This window comes from Staurois parvus, unplaced genomic scaffold, assembly GCF_062004578.1.
Source record: "Staurois parvus isolate SC_StPar_1 unplaced genomic scaffold, SC_StPar_1.0 ptg001724l, whole genome shotgun sequence".
Classification (NCBI taxonomy): domain Eukaryota; kingdom Metazoa; phylum Chordata; class Amphibia; order Anura; family Ranidae; genus Staurois; species Staurois parvus.
Genome location: NW_028319520.1, coordinates 35,024 through 59,208, shown reverse-complemented (window position 1 = coordinate 59,208; position 24,185 = coordinate 35,024). Strand labels below are relative to the sequence as shown.

The window sequence follows — 24,185 nt, the reverse complement described above, 5'->3', positions numbered from 1 at the left end:
CAGTTTAAGGAAGTGGAGCGACATCCAGTCTGATATGTCGCTCAGTAGGTGTGTGATTTTATCATTCTGTTTATTCATCTGCAGATCAAAGGGATGAACTGCCATCTGCAAATGATGTCATACATCCCAGGAGTCTTCCGGAGGACTCTTCTCAGCCAAGTACACTGCCTGAATACCTGAGCTGGGGCAGAAAGGAAGTAAAAGCTACACGAATCATCTGCCCTTACTCAAGATGGCCACAACCAGAAATGCTAGGGGGGGGGGATTCAAAGTGATTTCCCAGCAAAATAAAGCATGGAGACATGAATGGGTGGGAGTGTTTGCTTTGAATATTACAAATGAATTACATAGTGTTTTGGTTTGTGGTGCTCAGATGCAGTGTAGTTGCAGACTTTGGGCATGCTACACATGCCCCCCAAAAAACATCATACGCAGGGAGTGTGTAGCATGTCCAGTCTCTTTGGCCTGCTTCTAGGACCCCCAACTAGTATACCGTAATTGCTGGCTGTGATTAATCACAGCCGGCATTATTGTATGTTCAGAAAATAAAAATCGGCAACTGTAGCTGTCAAAAAAGCAGAGTTTATAGATGACATTGCACAGAGGTGAATACAGAAAGATACAAAGTAACATATTATTATTATTATTATACAGTATTTATAAAGCGCCAATAGTTCAGTCAGCGCTGTACGTTACAAAGGGGGACAGAACAACAATACAATACAATGCAAAACATGAGGGGATCGAGGGCCCTGTTCTTTTGAGCTTACAATCTAGGAGGGGGGGGGGGGATGGTGGCACAGGAGGAGATAGCTGTGGGGGATGGAGTGGTAGGAAGAGTGGAGGAGGTCGGCAAGTTAGCAGGGGGTGGGGTAGGCTTCCCTGAAGAGACGGGTTTTCAGGGTGCGCCTAAAGGAGAGGAGAGTAGGTGATAATCTGATGGGTTGGGGCAGGGAGTTCCAGAGGATGGGTGACACCCTGGAGAAGTCCTGGAGGCGGGCATGGGAGGAGGAGACCAGGAAACTAGAGAGAAGGAGGTCTTGTGAGGAGCGGAGTGTGCGTGTTGGGTGGTACTTGGATATTAGGTCGGTGATGTAGTTCGGGGCAGTATGGTGGACGGCTTTGTACGTCGGTGTTAGGATTTTGAATTTGATCCGTTGCGCAATCGGAAGCCAGTGGAGGGATTGGCAGAGGGGGGTGGAGGACACTGAGTGGAGGCCAGTGGAGGGATTGGCAGAGGGGGGTGGAGGACACTGAGTGGAGGCCAGTGGAGGGATTGGCAGAGGGGGGTGGAGGACACTGAGTGGAGGCCAGTGGAGGGATTGGCAGAGGGGGGTGGAGGACACTGAGTGGAGGCCAGTGGAGGGATTGGCAGAGGGGGGTGGAGGACACTGAGTGGAGGCAAGTGGAGGGATTGGCAGAGGGGGGTGGAGGGCACTGAGTGGAGGCCAGTGGAAGGATTGGCAGAGGGGGTGGCGGAGATGGAGCGGTTGGAGAGGTGAATGAGTCTGGCAGCCGTATTCAGGATGGACTGAAGCGGGGATAGCCTGTGGCGAGGCAGGCCAGTGAGGTGGGAGTTGCAGTAGTCGAGTCGTGATATGATGAGGGAGTGGATGAGCTGTTAAGTGATTTCTGGGGTTAGGAACGTGCGGATTTTGGCGATGTTGCGGAGGTGGAGTCTGCATGTTATGGAGGTGGAGTCTGCATGTTGCGGAGGTGGAGTCTGCACGAGTTTGTTAAAGATTGGACTTGGGGCTGGAAGGATAGGTTGGAGTCCAGAATGACACCAAGTACTCTGGCCTGCGGGGTGGGTTTGATGGTGGCGTTGTTGGATGTGATGGAGAAGTCAATGGGGGGGGGGTCTGAGCTGGGGGGGAAGACAAGAAACTCTGTTTTGGAGAGGTTCAGTTTAAGGAAGTGGAGCGACATCCAGTCTGATATGTCGCTCAGTAGGTGTGTGATTTTATCATTCTGTTTATTCATCTGCAGATCAAAGGGATGAACTGCCATCTGCAAATGATGCCAGTTAAAGCAACACAAGTGTTTTTTTTTTTGTTTTTTTAATGTTTAACCCCTTATTAACCCTTAGTTTACTCTAATCACCTTTGATTACCTCCTCAGTCCCCTCTGTTTAACTATGATTTTCCTGTTTGTTTCTATTTTATTAAAACTTAAAAAGGGGGCGCTCTTTACGTCTGGAGGAAAAGAAATGTCATCTCCAAACCACAGAAAGGCTTCTTCACAGTAAGAGCTGTGAGAATGTGGAATAGACTCCCTCAAGAGTTGGGTGTGGCCAGCTCAGTGGATTGCTGTAGGAAAGTCCTGGATTTTTTCTTGGATACACAGAATATAACATTTATAGGGAAAGTTGATCCAGGGAATATCTGAATATTTTTTTCTTATTTTTGTTATGGTTGAACCGGCTGGACTTTTGTCTTTTTTTCAGCCAGACTAATGCAGGCCATAGATGGGGAGAAAAACTGCAGATTTTTCTTTTAAAAAACGAAAAATCGGTTGTTCAAGTGGCCGACGTTACCATCAATGGTAAAAAAAAAAAATCGGCCGATTTTCTACCCGTCTAGAGCCGGCAAAAAGTGTCCCTGCAGAGAGCTCTGCTATTTCTTTGACAGTTCTCTGACAGTTCCTTGACATTTATAGAAGTTGCAACAATGTATCTATTTGTTTCCATTTAGGATACAGATGTTTTTATTCGGAAACAAATAGATACAATGTTTCAACCACTGTAAATGTCAAGGAACTGTCAGAGAACTGTCAGAAATAGCGGAGCTCTCTGCAGAGACACTTTTTGCTGGACTGGAATTCTTCTTATTTTCATCCTACTTCTTCTTCTTCATCCTCATCCTCTTCTTCTTCTTCATCCTCATCCTCTTCTTCTTCATCCTCTTCATCATCCTCATCCTCTTCTTCTGCATCCTCATCCTCTTCTTCTTCTGCATCCTCATCCTCTTCTGCATCCTCATCTTCATCCTCTTCTTCTTCTTCATCCTCTTCTTCTTCTGCATCCTCATCCTCTTCTTCTGCATCCTCATCCTCTTCTTCTTCTGCATCCTCATCTTCATCCTCTTCTTCTTCATCATCCTCATCCTCTTCTTCATCCTCATCCTCTTCTTCTTCATCCTCTTCTTCTACTTCATCCTCTTCTTCATCGTCTTCCTCTTCTTCTTTTTGTCTTCCTCTTGCAGGTCACTGCTCATGCGCAGATTTTTTATCGGTAAAAAATCGGCCGATTTGCCCACTAATTGCCGCGAAAATCGGCCGATTTTTTTCCAACTTTACCGAAAAAAAAAAACGGCCAAAATACCGAAAAACAGCCGACCAAATCGCCCACTAACGATCCGAAAATCGGCCGATTTTATTTTCGGCCGAAAAATCGGCCGATTTTCGACCCATCTATGGCCTGCATAACTATGTAAATGTCTAAAAATATTGACAAAAATCAAAAGCAAAAAAAGTTGAACAAAATGTCCTTATTTCCTATTTAAAAAAAACAAAAACTGAAAAAACAATCTTTATTTCATTTGCAAATAACTTCAAAATGCTTTGTACCAGAATCATAATTTTAGTAGGTAAAATTAAAGACTAAAAATGTACACACAGCTGCAGAAACACTATTTTTAAACGAATACTGCTCAAAGAAAAAAAAAAAAACAAAACCACCACATTATTCGTGATCTTTTGGAGAACTGGTCACTCCTATTGATCTGCTAGCACAAGATATTTGGTGATTTGGGACTTTTTGATCACTTGTGTTATGGATATTTATTTTAGACACACTGTTCAGTGAATCTATGGATGCATTGTACATGTTTGTATAGGTTTTGTTAAAATACTTTTGCATATTGGGTTTATTGCATACAAATTTAAAGGGCCAGCGACTTTTTTCTTAACTCACAAATTTTCCAATAGTTAATGGTGTGCTTCACGCTTTAGAGGGGCAGCTGCCTTTGATCGAATTGATTTTGTGTTTTATCGTTTTATTGATGCCACATATTCAGCTTTCTATTCCTATCATTTTTTGGTTTTGCAAGCACATTATTTTTTACCTGCAAAAACGTGCACTTATTTATTTATTTATTTATTTTTTAAAGGTGAACATATCCTTTAACCTCCCTGGCGGTCTAACTAATCAATATTTTTGAATGTCAGAGCGGTACATTGTTCTGCATGGAAATTTGTTGTTTTATATTATAGGCCTGTAATTCTTAGGAATAACTCACTTAAATCTGTCCAAACGAGAGTCTAGTAAACATCCCGGGGAGGATAAAGTTTGAAACACAAAATCATAAATTATAATATAATAAATCATAAAAAATAATAATAAATGTAATTCAGTAATGTAATCAAACCAAAAACACTGAAACGTGAAATAGAGCGCAAACTTCACACATCGCTGAGCTCAGTCGCAGAATCGTTTTCAGTGTCTGATGAGGAATTTCCCCCACCAATCATTATCACTCAATTCTGCAAGTGGTTCTGATTTACTATCGCTGTTCTCTAGCCGGTCTAAAACCGCGTCTGACATAAAGGGACGCTTTTTGGACGCCATGGATGTTCTCGCGTTTCCAGGCAGAAAGCACAGTAAAAATGCAGGCAGGGCGCCGGACAAAATGTATGTGAAATGGTTTGATACAGGAATGGAATCCTAACAGATTACAATGTATTGTGTGTATGTCATATTTTTACTTTTTTTAATCTCCTGCCCGTTCAGCCCCCCTACGTCTCAACGCTCACAGGGAAGGGAATCTGGAAGATGGATGCCAGCATCAGCCGTAGGGCACAGCGGGAGGACATCTGGGGATCGCATGGACAAGGTGAGGATCGGGGGATCGCAGGGACAAGGTGAGGATCGGGGGGATCGCAGGGACAAGGTGAGGATCGGGGGGGATCGCAGGAACAAGGTGAGGATCGGGGGGGATCGCAGGAACAAGGTGAGGATCGGGGGGATCGCAGGAACAAGGTGAGGATCGGGGGGATCGCAGGAACAAGGTGAGGATCGGGGGGATCGCAGGGACAAGGTGAGGATCGGGGGGGATCGCAGGAATAAGGTGAGGATCGGGGGGGATCGCAGGGACAAGGTGAGGATCGGGGGGGATCGCAGGGACAAGGTGAGGATCGGGGGGGATCGCAGGGACAAGGTGAGGATCGGGGGGGATCGCAGGGACAAGGTGAGGATCGGGGGGATCGCAGGAACAAGGTGAGGATCGGGGGGATCGCAGGGACAAGGTGAGGATCGGGGGGATCGCAGGGACAAGGTGAGGATCGGGGGGGATCGCAGGAATAAGGTGAGGATCGGGGGGGATCGCAGGGACAAGGTGAGGATCGGGGGGATCGCAGGGACAAGGTGTGGATCGGGGGGGATCGCAGGGACAAGGTGTGGATCGGGGGGGATCGCAGGGACAAGGTGAGGATCAGGGGGATCGCAGGGACAAGGTGAGGATCGGGGGATTGCAGGGACAAGGTGAGGATCGGAGGATCGCAGGGACAAGGTGAGGATCGTTTAACAAGGTGAGGATCGGGGGATCGCAAGGACAAGGTAAGGATCGGGGGATCGCAGGGACAAGGTAAGGATTGGGGGATTGCAGGGACAAGGTAAGGATCGGGGGATTGCAGGGACAAGGTAAGGATCGGGGGATTGCAGGGACAAGATGAGGATCGGGGGATCGCAGGACAAGCACTACAATGTAATCCCGAGTGTGGCTCGGTGTTGGTACTGTAAATTAACCCCAAGCCACTCTCGGGATTGCCGCCAGGGAGGTTAATGCAGATAAAAGTTGTATTTTTTGTTGTAAATCGTGACTGCACTTTGTCATACATGGGACATTCTAGAGGTCTGTATTCTATTCCTTCCTATTAGTTTGGAGCAATGTCATCCTAATGAACAGGATATTTCTATAAACATCGAACGTTCATATACATTTCATTTTTATATGCAGACTAAGGCCCTAACTCGAGTCCTTTGTGTTGGAAGCACATGTTCAGACAATACAGCACTGGAGTCGCACAGTGCTGGGTTCTGGGTTCAGGCTCAGACAGGGACAGCAGATACCATTGAAAAGACATGCATTCTTTGATCATTTCTACTGCACTCCTCTGTCCCCAAAACCCAAATGGTGACCACAGCTTACTGGTTGTTCCCACCTCTTCCAACTCTCTGTGCCTTCCTACTGACTACCAAATACACAATATTGCCAAAAGTATTGGGCCGCCGGCCTTCCCACGCACATGAACTTTAATGACCCCCCAGTCTTAGTCCGTAGGGTTCAATATTGAGTTGGCCCCGCCCTTCCCACACACATGACTTTTAATGCCCCCCCAGTCTTAGTCCGTAGGGTTCAATATTGAGTTGGCCCCGCCCTTTCCACGCACATGACCTTTAATGGCCCCCCATTCTTAGTCCGTAGGGTCCAATATTGAGTTGGCCCCGCCCTTTCCACACACATGACCTTTAATGGCCCCCCCAGTCTTGGTCCGTAGGGTTCAATATTGAGTTGGCCCCGCCCTCTGCAGCTATAACAGCTTCAACTCTTCTGGGAAGGCCGTCCACAAGGTTTAGGAGGGTGTTTATGGGAAGGTTGGACCATTCTTCCAGAAGCACATTTGTCAGGTCAGGCACTGATGTCGGGGGAGGAGGCCTGGCTCACAGTCTGCAATTTAAGTAGAAGGATGTGTTTCATCTCTGTAAAACCCGAAACCGGTCACTACACTGGGTATATGGAAGGGTTTACAACCACTTAAGGGCTCTTTCACATGGGGCAGACCCGTATAGCGGATCCGCTTGCTCAGTGTGGGATCTCTCCGCTGAGCAAACAGATGACAGCTCTGTGTCCCCTCCGCTGCTGCAGAGCGGACACAGACCTGCTCGCTGTCAACGGGTGGTTGGATGAAAACGGACCGCCAGTCCGGTTTTATCCCATCTGATCCGACGGACAGAAGGGGAATTGGATCCCCATCTGTTCCTTTTTGGCGGATCGGATGTTGGTGGGTGGAAAAGGACACATGTTCGTTTACACCCGCCTCTCCATAGAGGGAAACCGGAGGTTCCGATCGGATATTCCTGAAAAACGGGCAGGCGGACCCAATCAGAACGTTCGTGTGAAAGAGCCCTTAGGGCAGCACACTGCAGGATCCTCAGCGGTTTTAAAAAGTTCTCTTTAACCGCCTCGCACCCGCGATATAAGGAAATGATGGGTGCAAGGCCCGTTCTCTCGTTGTGGGAGGACGCCATATGACGTCCTCCCACTCTAACCGCGCATGCGCGGCTCCGGGGGCGATTGGGTATGCGCTGTGCCCCTCGGACACAGCGGATCACCAATCAACGGAAAGAGCCGAAGATGCCGACTCGGTGATGTGATCAGCTTTGTCCAATCACAGCTGATCGCATGTAAATAGGGAAATGCCGGTAAATCCGCATTTCTCTCCTCGCGAGCTGTCACGTTGGGAGAGGAGAGCCGAGCATCGGCATTCCGCGGAGGGAACATGTACACTGATCATCAGGGCACTGATGATTAGTGTAGCCCCAGCAGTGCCACCTGTCATTGCCCATCAATGCCACTTGCCAGTGCCCATCAGTGCCTCATCAATGCCACAGATCAGTGCCTACTAGTGCACAACAATGCCACATATCAGTGCCCATCTGAGCTGTCTTTCAGTGTCACCTATCAGTGCCATATATCAGTGCTGCCTTTCAGTGCCCATCAGTGATACCTGTCAATGCCCATCAGTGCCCATCATTGCAGCCTCAATATCGCACATCAGTGAAGGAGAAAAATCATTTACTTATAAAATGTTATAACAAAAACTAAGAAAATTTTTTTTTTAATTTCAAAATTTTCAGTTTTTGGTTTGTTTAGCAAAAAATAAAAAAACCCAGAGGTGATTAAATACCAACAAAAAAAAGCCGTCTCAAAAAAATGCCAACAATTTCATATGGGTACAGTGTTGCATGACCGTACAATTGTCATTCAAAGTGCGACAGTGCTGAAAACTGGCCTGGGCAGGAAGGGGGTATAAGTGCCCTGTAGGCGAGGGGTTAAATAGCTACAAGGCTACTAAGAGATCGGGGGAAGCAAACATCTTATCAGGGTATTTCCCATCTCCGTAGAGGAAGAATTTTACGAGTCACTTCAAAAATCTTTCCACTCTTTGGGGCTCCAAAAGGCTCAACAGCGATCATCGAACTGGTAGAAGCAAACAGGCTAGTCCTCTAGTTTCAGAGTGGTGCACACTGCATCGGAAAAAGTGGAAAGGTTTTTAAAATTTGTGAGTAATGGCGGAAGGCTGCACTTCCTCTGAGGCAAGCCGTTCAGATACAGACAGTAGCAACTCGGAATCAGAGAAGCCTTTGTGGTTGGTGGCCCAAAGGTCGCAGGTAGATCAGATACAGAATTAGAGGAAACCGAGGTGCTTTTGGGGCCTCTAGTCAGTCAGCAAATATCTGGGTGATTTGGACCACAAAGCCTTGCATGACTGTAGTAAAAAGTTCATCCAAGAGGGCACATGAGCCTGCCACATCCAATGGTGCTAAGGCAGGATAGACTCTAGGGGCAGAGGGCAACAGGATTCCAGTATTCCAGACATCGGCCGTGTCATCGGCAAGCAGCAGCAGTTGTTAGTAGATTGTGGGCTGAGGGAAACCGGTGCAGCAGAAATACCCCCCACAATTGTACTCTCCAGCGCCTCAGGATATGCACAGCCAAAAAGGGAAGCCAAGGGAACCAGGACAGCGACAACCAAAGGAAATGCTTCAGGGGTGTAGCACTCATCAGACGGGGAAATCAGCCACTGGATAGAGAGAAAACAGGTGGCGCACACACCTAGTGCATTATCCAAGGTTTATTGTAGGAGTGAAAGAATAATAAAAACATACTCACAGACGAAGCATGTATCTAAAAAGCAACAGCAAGGCTCCTACTTCCCATTCATCACACATCTGCATCAGAGGTTGGTCATCAGCTCTGAGGAAAGGGATTCGTCCCCGAAACGCGTCAGCCATTTGACCGCGCTGACAGTGAGAACACCTTGCCTGCCGTTGTGGCCATTGTCATTTTTCTATGCTTTGTCTGTGAGTATGTTTTTATTATTCTTTCACTCCTACAATAAACCTTGGATAATGCACTAGGTATGTGCGCCACCTGTTTTCTCTCTCTCCTTCGAGCCACACATGTTGCAAGGTGTGGCACTACGGTGACAAGGCATCAGGGCTAAGCGTCCGGGCCTCAGGGCCAAGCGGCCGGGACACAGGTACCAGACAGTTATAGGTGAGGGTCGGATGGCCGGAGGGCATCAGGAACAGACCAAAGTTCCTCGCTGCTCTTTGCAAAAGCAGACGCAGCAGGGAGACAATTCCTCAACAATGTATGTTGGAAGAGAAAACAATGCACACATGCGCATCAGTGCTCATTCTCCCAGAGTCAACCCCTCGCGCAATGGGATCCAGCAGGACATGGGGAATTTTAGGGCTCCCAATGGCCTACATACCTTACATACTTGGAACCCAGCGCCAAATGTCACTTCCAGGTTATCCACCACGTTCTGGACGCGGCACTGCCCGGGCCGTCCTCCACGCTCTGGACGCGGCACTGCCCGGGCCGTCCTCCACGCTCTGGACGCGGCACTGCCCGGGCCGTCCTCCACGCTCTGGACGCGGCAATGCCCGGGCCGTCCTCCACGCTCTGGACGCGGCAATGCCCGGGCCGTCCTCCACGCTCTGGACGCGGCAATGCCCGGGCCGTCCTCCACGCTCTGGACGCGGCAATGCCCGGGCCGTCCTCCACGCTCTGGACGCGGCACTGCCCGGGCCGTCCTCCACGCTCTGGACGCGGCACTGCCCGGGCCGTCCTCCACGCTCTGGACGCGGCACTGCCCGGGCCGTCCTCCACGCTCTGGACGCGGCACTGCCCGGGCCGTCCTCCACGCTCTGGACGCGGCACTGCCCGGGCCGTCCTCCACGCTCTGGACGCGGCACTGCCCGGGCCGTCCTCCACGCTCTGGACGCGGCACTGCCCGGGCCGTCCTCCACGCTCTGGACGCGGCACTGCCCGGGCCGTCCTCCACGCTCTGGACGCGGCACTGCCCGGGCCGTCCTCCACGCTCTGGACGCGGCACTGCCCGGGCCGTCCTCCACGCTCTGGACGCGGCACTGCCCGGGCCGTCCTCCACGCTCTGGACGCGGCACTGCCCGGGCCGTCCTCCACGTTCTGGACGCGGCACTGCCCGGGCCGTCCTCCACGTTCTGGACGCGGCACTGCCCGGGCCGTCCTCCACGTTCTGGACGCGGCACTGCCCGGGCCGTCCTCCACGTTCTGGACGCGGCACTGCCCGGGCCGTCCTCCACGTTCTGGACGCGGCACTGCCCGGGCCGTCCACCACGTTCTGGACGCGGCACTGCCCGGGCCGTCCACCACGTTCTGGACGCGGCACTGCCCGGGCCGTCCTCCACGTTCTGGACGCGGCACTGCCCGGGCCGTCCACCACGTTCTGGACGCGGCACTCCAAAAACCAGAACGGCTGAGCTGGATAGCTGCAAATTGGACAGACTAGCAGCAGTGTAGAGAAGAGTCATGACTGAACAAAAAAAAAAAAAATGTAAAAAATGGTCCTAACAGAACTAGATTAGACTTTTACACAACAGAGCTCAAGAAATGAAGTTCATTTTCCGAGGAATTTAGCAAACAAAAACAACAGGGCATGTTGGTAGTAGAAGGGGTGTTACCCTTGGGTAGCCTACTAATTTTTGTCTGCCAGTGCCCTGTAGGCAACAGCATAATACTAAAGTGAAAGATTTGCTGCGTCCCTCAATGGATGATAAAGAAAAAAAAAAAAAAAAAAAAAAAAGAATGAATTACTTTTTGTCAATAGCTAAACCCTTGTGTCCTGACAGATGACGTCATCACGCTAGGCAGATCCAAAAAAGTTAGTTCTGAAGCGGTGAGCGATCTCTGTGCACTGCTCTTGCCGATTGTTAAGTTGGAAGATGAGATGCAACATGCAAGGGTTTGTAAGGGTTTTTCAATCCTTGGCTATTTTAATGAGTGAATTCAGAGAGCAATATATAATTATTATTATACAGGATTTATGGCGCCAACAGTTTTCTCAGCGCTTTACAATATAACGGGAGACAATACAGCAACAATACAGTTCAATACAAGAGGGTTAGGAGGGCCCGGCTCCTTGGAGCTTACAATCTAGGAGGGAAGGGCTAGTGGTACAAAAAGGTAGTAACTGTGGGGGATGGACTGGTAGGAAGAATAGAAGATTCCATTATTAGCTGAGGGCAGGATAGGCTTTCCCTGAAGAGATCGGTTTTCAGAGATCGCCTAAAAGTGAGCAGAGTAGGTGATAGTCTGATAAACTGGGGTAGAGAGTTCCAGAGGATAGAGGAAGCTCTGGAGAAGTCCTATATAGCCGCTTCTTCTCTTTTATGGCGGTTTGTCATATGGGGATGTAAGCGGAACGGATGTCTGGATTACCCAGTTTACCTGAAGGGCACCTTATGCTGATCATCCCTTAAAGAGGACACGCAAATTTGACCTCATATTCATTTAGGATCACATTATGGAGGTGAGGAGCTGCGAGTGTCACGAGGCGGAAGAGCGCAGCACCGCACAAGATAGAAAAGTGAATATACAGCACTTCTTTGGTTCACTTTGGAAGAGAATAGCGTCACATGAACTATTCTATATTCATTTCAGTCGTGGAGTTGTTGCCTCTAACCATCAACAGATACATGAAATGAGAGGTTCTGTATAGAGGAATCATTGGAGCTCAGCCAATCAAACTCACACAGATTTGCTAGCGGTGAATGTGTTGAAGGATTTTTTTCTGGTTGGGTTCAGCATGCTGGAGGTTTTGTTTCTGTTTGCCCTAGTATGTGTATGTATGAATGTGAGTTAGGGACCTTACATTGGACGCCCCTTGAGGGTCAGGGACCTTACATTGGACACCCCTTGAGGGTCAGGGACCTTAGATTGGACGCCCTTTGAGGGTCAGGGACCTTAGATTGGACGCCCTTTGAGGGTCAGGGACCTTAGATTGGACGCCCTTTGAGGGTCAGGGACCTTAGATTGGACGCCCTTTGAGGGTCAGGGACCTTAGATTGGACGCCCCTTGAGGGTCAGGGACCTTACATTGGATGCCCCTTGAGGGTTAGGGACCTTAGATTGGACGCCCCTTGAGGGTTAGGGACCTTACATTGGACGCCCCTTGAGGGTTAGGGACTGATATGAATGTACAATATATATGTAAAGCGCTGCGGACATTGACGGCGCTATACAAGTACCTGTAACAAATAATTACCTGAGGTGATTGCTGCTGGACACACACAAAGTTCATCCAGCAGCGATCACCGCAGCTCATCAGTGGCTGTGTGGACAGCAGCGAATTGCTGCTGCCGCTGGCGACCTAGTCATTATTGTGAACGGGGCTGGCGGCCGCACCTACCAGCGTCAGGAATCTCGGAATCCTGCAGTTACTATTCGTACCGGCTCTAATCGCTGGTGTGAATGTAGTCTAACTCATCGATAGAACACACCTGTGCTACATAGTTAGTCTGGCTGAAAAAAGACAAAAGTACATCCAGTTCAACCATTAAAAAAAAAAAAAAAAAAAAATTATAATCCTACACCCACAGTTGATCTAGAGCAGTGGTGGGCAACCTTTTTTTTCAACTGAGCCAAATCTCGCCAAAACCACGATTGAAATTTATTTTGAGAGCCACATTTTTAAAACTGAAAATTCATCCCCCATATAGTAATTCATCCCCCATATAGTAATTCATCCCCCATATAGTAATTCATCCCCCATATAGTAATTCATTCCCCATAGTAATTCATCCCCCATATAGTAATTCATTCCCCATAGTAATTCATCCCCCATATAGTAATTCATCCCCCATATAGTAATTCATCCCCCCTATAGTAATTCATCCCCCATATAGTAATTCATTCCCCATAGTAATTCATCCCCCATATAGTAATTCATTCCCCATAGTAATTCATCCCCCATATAGTAATTCATCCCCCATATAGTAATTCATCCCCCCTATAGTAATTCATCCCCCCTATAGTAATACATCCCCCCTATAGTAATACATCCCCCCTATAGTAATACATCCCCCATAGTAATTCATCCCCCATAGTAATACATTCCCCCTATAGTAATACATTCCCCCTATAGTAATTCATCCCCCATATAGTAATTCATCCCCCATATAGTAATTCATCCCCCATATAGTAATTCATCCCCCATAGTAATTCATCCCCCATAGTAATTCATCCCCCATATATTAATTCATTCCCCATATTGTGTCAATTCACTTACCTTTGCTCCGCGCGTTCCTCTCGCCATGTTCCCGCGCCGTTTCGGTCTTCAGGGCGGACTGTGAGAGGAGAGGAGTTCGTCACGCTGCCCCGCCTACATCCTGACAGCCAATGTTTGCCACGCTCCGCGGGCCGGATTAAAAGGTCCGCCGGGCCGTAGTTTGCCCATTGCTGGGCTAGCTGCAGAGTCCTGACTTTTGGGGCGGCCGCCCGAGAGGAGGGAGGGGAGCGGGCGCCCGGCACACAGAAGAGCCGCATTAAAGTGTGTAAAGAGCAGCATGTGGCTCGCGAGCCGCGGCTTGCCGACCATTGATCTAGAGGAAGGCAAAAGAAACCCAGCAAAGCACGATCCAACTTGCTCCTGCAGGAAAAAAAATATTCTTTTCTGATCCCCCGAGAGGCAATCGGATATTCCCTGGATCAACTTTACCTATAAATGTTAGTAAGTTAGTGTGCACACCCTCTTATAAATGGGGATGTAGCTGTGTTCAGAATGAAGCAATCACCTTCACAATCCTGTTAAATAGGAGTCAGTACACACCCGCCATCATTTAAAGTGCTTCTGATTAACCCCAAATAAAGTTCAGCTGTTCTAGTCGTTTTGTCTTGACATTTTCTTAGTCGCATCCTACAGCAAAAGCCATGGTCCGCAAAGCGCTTCCAAAGCATCGGAGGGATATCATTGTTTAAAAGGTATCAGTCAGGAGACGGGGACAAAAGGATTTCCAAGGCATTATATATACCATGGAACACACTGAAGAAAGTCATCAAGTGGAGAAAATATGGCGCAACAGTGACATCACCAACAGTGACGTCACCAAGAACTGGACGTCCCTCCAATATGGATGAAAAAGACGAGAAGACGACTGGTCTGGGAGGCGGCCAAGAGGCCAACAGCAACATTAACCACTTGCCCACCGAGCACTTATACCCCCTTCTTTACCAGGCCAATTTTCAGCTTTCAGCGCTGTCGTACTTTGATTGACAATTGCGCGGTCGTGTAAGATTGTACCCATATGAAATTGTTATCACAAATAGAGCTTTCTTTTGGTGGTATTTAATCGCCGCTGGGCACTTTACTTTTTGCGCTATAAACAAAAAAAGTGCAAAAAAATTGGAAAAAAAAAATTTCTTTGTTTCTATTATAAAATTTTTCCAACAGGTAATTTTTCTCCTTCACTGATGTGCGTTGATGAGGCAGCACTAATGAGGTGGCACGAATAGGCGGCACTGATAGGCATTGACTGGCGCAACTGATGGGCACTGACTGGCACAACCGCTAGGCACTGACTGGCAGTACTGCATTGATGGGCACAGGTGGGTGGCACCGCTGGGTACTGGTGGGCGGAACTGGTGGGTGGCACTGCTGGGCACCGATCATCAGTGCCCTGATGATCGGTGCCGATCCCTGCTCTGACAACTGCCGGTTCTCGGCAGTACTTTCCTCGCACTCTAACAGCGTGAGGAAAGTGCAGCCGAGAACCGGCAATTGCATTTCCCGGTGATCAGCGTGTCATTGGACACAGCTGATCACGTGGTAAAAGGCCGCTGTGATTGGCCTTTTACCACATCACGTGATCAGCTGTGTCCGTAGGACACAGCGATCACAGGGGTCGCTGGCTGTGCGCCCCCGGGGGCACGCAGGAGAGCGCGTTCTGGAAGGACGTCATATGACACCCTCCCAGAACTAGCCAGGCCGCAGTGTAGCCATGTGACAACAATCTCCTGTGTTCTTCATATGTCTGGCCTATGGGGGAGAGTGGCAACACGGAGGCATTTTCGTACAAAGAAAAATATCCAAACCCAGCTAAATTTTGCAAAAGCACATCTGAAGTCTCCCAAAAGCATGTGGGAAAACGTGTTCTGGTCTGGTGAAACCAAGTTTGAACTTTTTGGTCATAATTCCAAAAAGATATATTTGGTGCAAAAACAACACTGCACATCACCAAAAGAACACCATACCCACCGTGAAGCATGGTGGTGACAGCATCATGCATTGGGGCTGTTTTCTTCAGCTGAAACTGGGGCCTTAGTCAAGGTAGAGGGAATTATGAACAGTTCCAAATACCAGTCAATATCGGCACAAAATCTTCAGGCTTCTGAAAGCTGAACATGAAGAGGAACTTCATCTTTCAGCATGACAACGACCCAAAGCATCCACCCAAATCCACAGAGGAACGGCTTCACCAGAAGAAGATGGAAGTGTTGGAATGGCCCAGCCAGAGCCCAGACCTGAATCCGATGGAAGATCTGTGGGGTGATCTGAAGAGGGCAATGCACAGGAGATGCCCTCACAATCACACAGATTTGGAGTGTTTTTGCAAGGAAGAGCGGGCAAATATTGCCAAGTTAAGATGTGCCGTGCTGATAGACTCCTCCACAACAAGACGGAGTGCTGGAATCACATCAAAAGGGGCTTCAACGAAGGGTGTGCACACTTATGCAACCATATTATTTTAGTTCTTTAATTTTACTTCCCTCCACCTAAAATATTTCCGTTTGTTGTTCAACTGAGTTGTACAGTTTATAGGTCACATTAAAGGCGGAAAAGTTTCTGAAATTATTTATCTTGGTCTCTTTTTAAATCAAAGAAACCTGACATTTTAACAGGGGTGTGTAGATGTTTTATATCCACTGTAGGCAACAGCCATTACCTAATGTCCTGCACCTCCTTCCTCCATCAGAGCATCACTAAATTACCCGGTGTCGGGGCCGTGATGTCACCCTCTTCATCATGTGACCAGCGCCTTGGTCTAGTGACTGCATTATGACTGTGCACTGCATTATGGGAAGGGGTCTAATATTCCCCATATGTGGAAGCACCAGGTACTTTGCAGTTCTGGCTACAAAGAGGGGACCCTATACAGAGCAAGCATTTTACTTTGTAGTAATTTAGAGGTTTGTGGAGAGTCAATGCTTGAATTAAAACTTTTCAGATTTCTTCTACCGTCGGTACTCACTGCTCTGGTCACAGTTATATTATGGCACGTGTGTGTATTGTGGCACATGTGTGTATTGTGGCACGTGTGTGTATTGTGGCACATGTGTGTATTGTGGCACATGTGTGTATTGTGAGTGCGGGTACAGCATTAGAATAAAGAAAATTCACTTTTGGCCCTGCGTGTCCATCATGTAAAGGGATCGATCATTACCCAGCGACTGTAGACTGGCATAGTTTTCATTCATGACTTCCATGTACAGTTGCAGCTGACCACCGTTCAAGTTCCGCCATTCCTCCTCCGTTAAGTACGCGGCTACATCATTGAATGTCACATGCATCTAGAAAAGAAGAACGCACCAATCAGTCTGAGAAGTATACAATTTTTATAGTACATATTAAAAGGTTTTAGCTGAAAACTGCGATTTCGATTGTGAGAATAGTGCAGCTGTGCAAAGTTCAGGAAGTCTCTTCAACGCATCTCTAAAAAGTAGTCTGTGAGGCCATTTGCTGCCCATCAACCAGCACTGTCCCTGCCTTACCCACAGTGGTGACATAGTTAGTTTGGCAAAAAAAAAGACAAAAGTCCATCCAGTTTGATCATGTGATCACTGAGGTCACATGGTACAAGGCTATTCACAACAGCCTTGTACCATGTGACAATAGATGCTGGTCAGGTAGATCGCCCTGCTCAATTTTAGCTAAGAACACCCTCCATTCGTAGGGAACATGGACTGTGCCAGAAAACCGCCATCCCTACAGGTTCCCTTTAATAAATCCATATTGTTGAACACGGTCATACCTGGACAACAACCAGAAGTCAAACTGGTAGGCTGTGTCCTCCATACGCATTTCAAGGCTTCATTTTCATTTCTATTAAAAGGGTTAATTGAACAAAGATCGGTGTGATCAGTTTTGTATAGATGAACAAAATATTAGTTTCAAATACTTAAAGCGACAGTGGCGTAGTGGTCGGCACCTCTGCTTTACCGGGGGCGTAGTGGTCGGCACCTCTGCTTTACCGGGGGCGTAGTGGTCGGCACCTCTGCTTTACCGGGGGCGTAGTGGTCGGCACCTCTGCTTTACCGGGGGCGTAGTGGTCGGCACCTCTGCTTTACCGGGGGCGTAGTGGTCGGCACCTCTGCTTTACCGGGGGCGTAGTGGTCGGCACCTCTGCTTTACCGGGGGCGTAGTGGTCGGCACCTCTGCTTTACCGGGGGCGTAGTGGTCGGCACCTCTGCTTTACCGGGGGCGTAGTGGTCGGCACCTCTGCTTTACCGGGGGCGTAGTGGTCGGCACCTCTGCTTTACCGGGGGCGTAGTGGTCGGCACCTCTGCTTTACCGGGGGCGTAGTGGTCGGCACCTCTGCTTTACCGGGGGCGTAGTGGTCGGCACCTCTGCTTTACCGGGGGCGTAGTGGTCGGCACCTCTGCTTTACCGGGGGCGTAGTGGTCGGCACCTCTGCTTTACCGGGGGCGTAGTGGTCGGCACCTCTGCTTTACCGGGGGCGTAGTGGTCGGCACCTCTGCTTTACCGGGGGCGTAGTGGTCGGCACCTCTGCTTTACCGGGGGCGTAGTGGTCGGCACCTCTGCTTTACCGGGGGCGTAGTGGTCGGCACCTCTGCTTTACCGGGGGCGTAGTGGTCGGCACCTCTGCTTTACCGGGGGCGTAGTGGTCAGCACCTCTGCTTTACCGGGGGCGTAGTGGTCAGCACCTCTGCTTTACCGGGGGCGTAGTGGTCAGCACCTCTGCTTTACCGGGGGCGTAGTGGTCAGCACCTCTGCTTTACCGGGGGCGTAGTGGTCAGCACCTCTGCTTTACCGGGGGCGTAGTGGTCAGCACCTCTGCTTTACCGGGGGCGTAGTGGTCAGCACCTCTGCTTTACCGGGGGCGTAGTGGTCAGCACCTCTGCTTTACCGGGGGCGTAGTGGTCAGCACCTCTGCTTTACCGGGGGCGTAGTGGTCAGCACCTCTGCTTTACCGGGGGCGTAGTGGTCAGCACCTCTGCTTTACCGGGGGCGTAGTGGTCAGCACCTCTGCTTTACCGGGGGCGTAGTGGTCAGCACCTCTGCTTTACCGGGGGCGTAGTGGTCAGCACCTCTGCTTTACCGGGGGCGTAGTGGTCAGCACCTCTGCTTTACCGGGGGCGTAGTGGTCAGCACCTCTGCTTTACCGGGGGCGTAGTGGTCAGCACCTCTGCTTTACCGGGGGCGTAGTGGTCAGCACCTCTGCTTTACCGGGGGCGTAGTGGTCAGCACCTCTGCTTTACCGGGGGCGTAGTGGTCAGCACCTCTGCTTTACCGGGGGCGTAGTGGTCAGCACCTCTGCTTTACCGGGGGCGTAGTGGTCAGCACCTCTGCTTTACCGGGGGCGTAGTGGTCAGCACCTCTGCTTTACCGGGGGCGTAGTGGTCAGCACCTCTGCTTTACCGGGGGCGTAGTGGTCAGCACCTCTGCTTTACCGGGGGCGTAGTGGTCAGCACCTCTGCTTTACCGGGGGCGTAGTGGTCAGCACCTCTGCTTTACCGGGGGCGTAGTGGTCAGCACCTCTGCTTTACCGGGGGCGTAGTGGTCAGCACCTCTGCTTTACCGGGGGCGTAGTGGTCAGCACCTCTGCTTTACCGGGGGCGTAGTGGTCAGCACCTCTGCTTTACCGGGGGCGTAGTGGTCAGCACCTCTGCTTTACCGGGGGCGTAGTGGTCAGCACCTCTGCTTTACCGGGGGCGTAGTGGTCAGCACCTCTGCTTTACCGGGGGCGTAGTGGTCAGCACCTCTGCTTTACCGGGGGCGTAGTGGTCAGCACCTCTGCTTTACCGGGGGCGTAGTGGTCAGCACCTCTGCTTTACCGGGGGCGTAGTGGTCAGCACCTCTGCTTTACCGGGGGCGTAGTGGTCAGCACCTCTGCTTTACCGGGGGCGTAGTGGTCAGCACCTCTGCTTTACCGGGGGCGTAGTGGTCAGCACCTCTGCTTTACCGGGGGCGTAGTGGTCAGCACCTCTGCTTTACCGGGGGCGTAGTGGTCAGCACCTCTGCTTTACCGGGGGCGTAGTGGTCAGCACCTCTGCTTTACCGGGGGCGTAGTGGTCAGCACCTCTGCTTTACCGGGGGCGTAGTGGTCAGCACCTCTGCTTTACCGGGGGCGTAGTGGTCAGCACCTCTGCTTTACCGGGGGCGTAGTGGTCAGCACCTCTGCTTTACCGGGGGCGTAGTGGTCAGCACCTCTGCTTTACCGGGGGCGTAGTGGTCAGCACCTCTGCTTTACCGGGGGCGTAGTGGTCAGCACCTCTGCTTTACCGGGGGCGTAGTGGTCAGCACCTCTGCTTTACCGGGGGCGTAGTGGTCAGCACCTCTGCTTTACCGGGGGCGTAGTGGTCAGCACCTCTGCTTTACCGGGGGCGTAGTGGTCAGCACCTCTGCTTTACGGGAGCGTAGTGGTCAGCACCTCTGCTTTACCGGGGGCGTAGTGGTCAGCACCTCTGCTTTACCGGGGGCGTAGTGGTCAGCACCTCTGCTTTACCGGGGGCGTAGTGGTCAGCACCTCTGCTTTACCGGGGGCGTAGTGGTCAGCACCTCTGCTTTACCGGGGGCGTAGTGGTCAGCACCTCTGCTTTACCGGGGGCGTAGTGGTCAGCACCTCTGCTTTACCGGGGGCGTAGTGGTTCCTTCTTAATCTGTAGCCGCTGTAATTTTCTTAAAAATGCAACATGGCAACCTGGAGGCGTTCTGTACACAGATGGTATACAGAAATCTCATTTTGTGATTGGCTCACGGGTTTTCCCAGAAGTCTGCACTAAGAGATAAGTCAGATTGTGGGCATTCCCTGCAACAACAAAAAGTGTCCTTGTTGGTGAGATACTCCCAAAGGGAAATCACGTCTAAAAGGGATGCAGACGCTGCCACTTTCCTCATTATGACCCTGATTGACAATTATATAAATCACTCCCATTCGCATTCACTCTGCACAGGGACACAGACAAACCAACAACCGAAAATGTACTCTTAGGTCGATTTGCTCTGGAGGTCGACCAACGATTCTCCAAAGCTCACAATATCTTGCTGGCTCTTTATACAGCAGGAGAGTAGAAGGTGAAGAGCTGACAACTTTCTCCGGATAAAAGTACTTTATTAATAAAGCGTGGGGAACGAGTTTCCGGCTCTTCACCTTATACTCATACTTCTGAGAAACAAACAGAATAACAGACGGTAGGAATCTGCAACAAAGTTTGGTACACAGATCACCCTGAGGGGAGGGGCTTGTTTATTCCCTAAACAAAAATGGAGTTGCTCTTTAACATACAAAAAAGGTCTAAAAAAAAAACCTCTTTTAAAGCAAATTGAATATAGCATTACCAAAGTGGAATATACCCCTCAAATGACTGGCCTCAGGCGATACGCAAATCCTCCTATATAAGTTATACCTGTTTATCTGTAGCCTGTCCTCCACATCCATTCAAAGTGCAGAATTTACACAGGATCTCTCAGCTCTGAAAAGCAGGGGGTGGGGAGCTGAAATTACATCAGTGAAGAGAACTTTGAAAGCTGATTGGAGGGAAGGGACACCCCCCCCCCCTCCCCCTTCACCTAAGCTGAGGCTGTAAATCACAGACTGTGCCTTCTCTTGTCACCATTTTTCTCTTGGTGCCAGGAAAACTTGTCGGAAGAGACTCGGAGGACGACTGGGCGCTATTCCTCCCACTGACACCGAGGCGCTATTCCTCCCACCGACACCGACGACGGGCGCTACTCCTCACACCGACACAGACGACCGGGAGCTATTCTTCGCACCAACACCCGGGAGTTATTCCTCCCACCGACACCGACGCTACTCCTCCCACCGACACCAACACCCGGGAGTTATTCCTCCCACCGACTACGGGGCGCTATTCCTCCCACCGACTACGGGGCGCTATTCCTCCCACCGACTACGGGGCGCTATTCCTCCCACCGACTACGGGGCGCTATTCCTCCCACCGACTACGGGGCGCTATTCCTCCCACCGACTACGGGGCGCTATTCCTCCCACCGACTACGGGGCGCTATTCCTCCCACCGACTACGGGGTGCTATTCCTCCCACCGACACAGATGACTGGGCACTGTTCCTTCTACCAACACCGACAATGGGGCGCTATTCCTCCCACCGATACCAATGATGGGGCACTATTCCTCCCACTGACACCAATGATGGGGCGCTATTCCTCCCACCGATACCAATGATGGGGCACTATTCCTCCCACCGACACCAATGATGGGGCACTATTCCTCCCACCGACACCAATGATGGGGCACTATTCCTCCCACTGACACCAATGATGGGGCGCTATTCCTCCCACCGATACCAATGATGGGGCACTATTCCTCCCACCGACACCAATGATGGGGCACTATTCCTCCCACCGACACCAATGATGGGGCACTATTCCTCCCACCGACACCAATGATGGGGCACTATTCCTCCCACCGACACCAATGATGGGGCACTATTCCTCCCACTGACACCAATGATGGGGCACTATTCCTCTCACTGACACCAATGATGGGACACTATTCCTCCCATTGACACCAATGATGGGGCACTATTCCTCCCATTGACACCAATGATGGGGCACTATTCCTCCCATTGACACCAATGATGGGGCACTATTCCTCCCACTGACACCAATGATGGGGTACTATTTCCTCCAGTAAGACCAATCATGGGGAGCTATTCTTCCCTCTACTGACCACAGGCACTATGTAACCAACTACCAACCCCGAGGTAACAGTAAACTGGCCATTTGGTTGAATAGTTTGGAGACCCCTGGTGTGTATCAGTAAAATGTTTAGACACATTTGTTTTCTCATTACATTACCCAAATGGTCTCATTGTCATGAACCCCCATAATGGGACTTTCTAGGCAAAAGGGATAGAAGTGTTAAAATGACATCTTGTCAATCTTTATAGTAACAAAAGAATACAAAGAAATACATGGACTAAAATCATTTGCGGCTGTGTGATTTTTTTTTTTTTTTTTTTTTTTTAACAGACACTGTCAAAAACGATGACTCTTAGATTGTAAGCTCCCAGGATCAGACCCTCCTAACCCTCTTGTATTGAACTGTATTGTCTCCCGTTATATTGTAAAGCGTTGAGCAAACTGTTGGCGCTATATATCCTGTATAATAATAATTTTCTGAACCATATGCGACACTTTAAAAGCCTTTGCAGGTTACCGCTTGTCATTTATTTCACCACTTTAGATTTACACAGGAGGTCTGGTGTTAGAATCGCTGCCCTTGTCACCTCCTCCCATTCTCATCTCCAGGACTTCTCCTGAGCCTCTCCCATCCTATGGAACTCCCTACTCCAATCTGTCTGACCATCTCCTACTCTGTTTGCTTTTAGACCATCCCTGAAAACCCTTCTCTTCAAAGAAGCCTTTCCTGCCTCACAACTGTACTTTTATTTACCCCATCAGCTCAGGCGAGGGGACGTCCCCTCCTGCTGCTTGTAAACATTCTACTTCAAATTGTTGCCATTAGTTCACACATTGCTATCCGCATAGATGTAGAGACTGGCATTTGAGGGCACAAATCTAGCCCCATTGAAGCTCCACTTCTCGGCAGATATCAATCTGAAACATCGAAAAAAGTTGTGTGTCAACAACGTAGGATTCATGTCACCCGTGAGCTTCTCCTGTGGTTTCCTGTGCAGGGTGTTGTGGCTGCGGGAACAGGCATAGACCTGCAGCGAGAACCACCTGCAGCGAGAACCACCTGCACAAGTGTGAACCAAGCCTTAAAAAGCAGAGGCAGCTGTTAATCGTGCATCCTTCGTGAGCCCGGTGATATGCCCAGTCAAAGCACAGAAATCATTTTTAATTTGTCAAGTCACTACTGCCTCATACTAGTGACCCATTCACTCTTTTGGGTAGTGGTCTCCAAACTGTGGCCAGGGGCCGGATGTGGCCCTTTGCTTGCCTTTATCTGGACCTTGGGGCACCATTCATCCCACTGACGCCAATGATGGGGCACCTTGCCACCCAATGACGCCAACAATGGGGCACCTTGCCACCCAATGACGCCAACAATGGGGCACCTTGCCACCCAATGACGCCAACGATGGGGCACCTTGCCACCCAATGACGCCAACGATGGGGCACCTTGCCACCCAATGACGCCAACGATGGGGCACCTTGCCACCCAATGACGCCAACGATGGGGCACCTTGCCACCCAATGACGCCAACGATGGGGCACCTTGCCACCCAATGACGCCAACGATGGGGCACTTTTTCTCCCACTGACGCCAACGATGGGACACTTTTCCTCCCATTGACGCCAACGATGGGACACTTTTCCTCCCACTGACGCCAACGATGGGGCATTACTTATTCCCAATGACACCAGAGCCTTTTCTCCTCACTCTGGCCACAGTCCGACCCCTCAAGGTCTGAAGGACAATAAAGTGGACCTTTGTTTAGAAAGTTTGGAGACCCCCTGCCCTAGGGAAATGGCCCACCTGACCACACTGATGACGTACTTTACCTGTTTCTTGTGTCACAGGTTGGGTTTCATTTTGAAACAATACCCTCCTTTACCATCCAGTCCGTATATTTGTGAATCCCATCTTTCAAAACGGACTCAGTGATCAGGACCATCTTCCCTTTTCTTTTGGGTACTATAACCAATAACTTTCTTGGCAGCTTTGACTTTCCAAGCATTGGTTGTGTCTGACACAGGACAGTCATGATGTCACTTCTCCGGTCATGTGACTAAGTTCAGGCCAATCAATGGCCTGCTAAGCCTAGGCACCATCATGGGGCAGAGTGGTAACAAGGTCCCCTGTGCTCAGAAAAGTTAGGTATTTTCACCGGCTGCAGAGGAGCAAGAAGAACAGGTGAGTAGGTAAGGCAATCAAAAGTGATGGGGAC

At 49.9% G+C, this 24,185-nt stretch overlaps 1 protein-coding gene across 1 annotated transcript in view; it reads right to left on the bottom strand.

Moving 5' to 3' along the window:
* Nucleotides 1–23,912, bottom strand: part of LOC149434609 (uncharacterized) — a 44,306-nt gene extending 20,394 nt beyond the window's left edge. Inside the window, exons 1-3 of the mRNA XM_089663586.1 lie at nt 23,853–23,912; nt 20,273–20,452; nt 16,490–16,616 (exon numbers count right to left, since the gene is read on the bottom strand). Of these exons, the coding sequence (XP_089519712.1) occupies nt 16,490–16,616; nt 20,273–20,452; nt 23,853–23,912 (367 nt within the window). The remainder of the gene's footprint in view (nt 1–16,489; nt 16,617–20,272; nt 20,453–23,852) is intronic.
* Nucleotides 23,913–24,185: the final 273 nt, after the last annotated feature.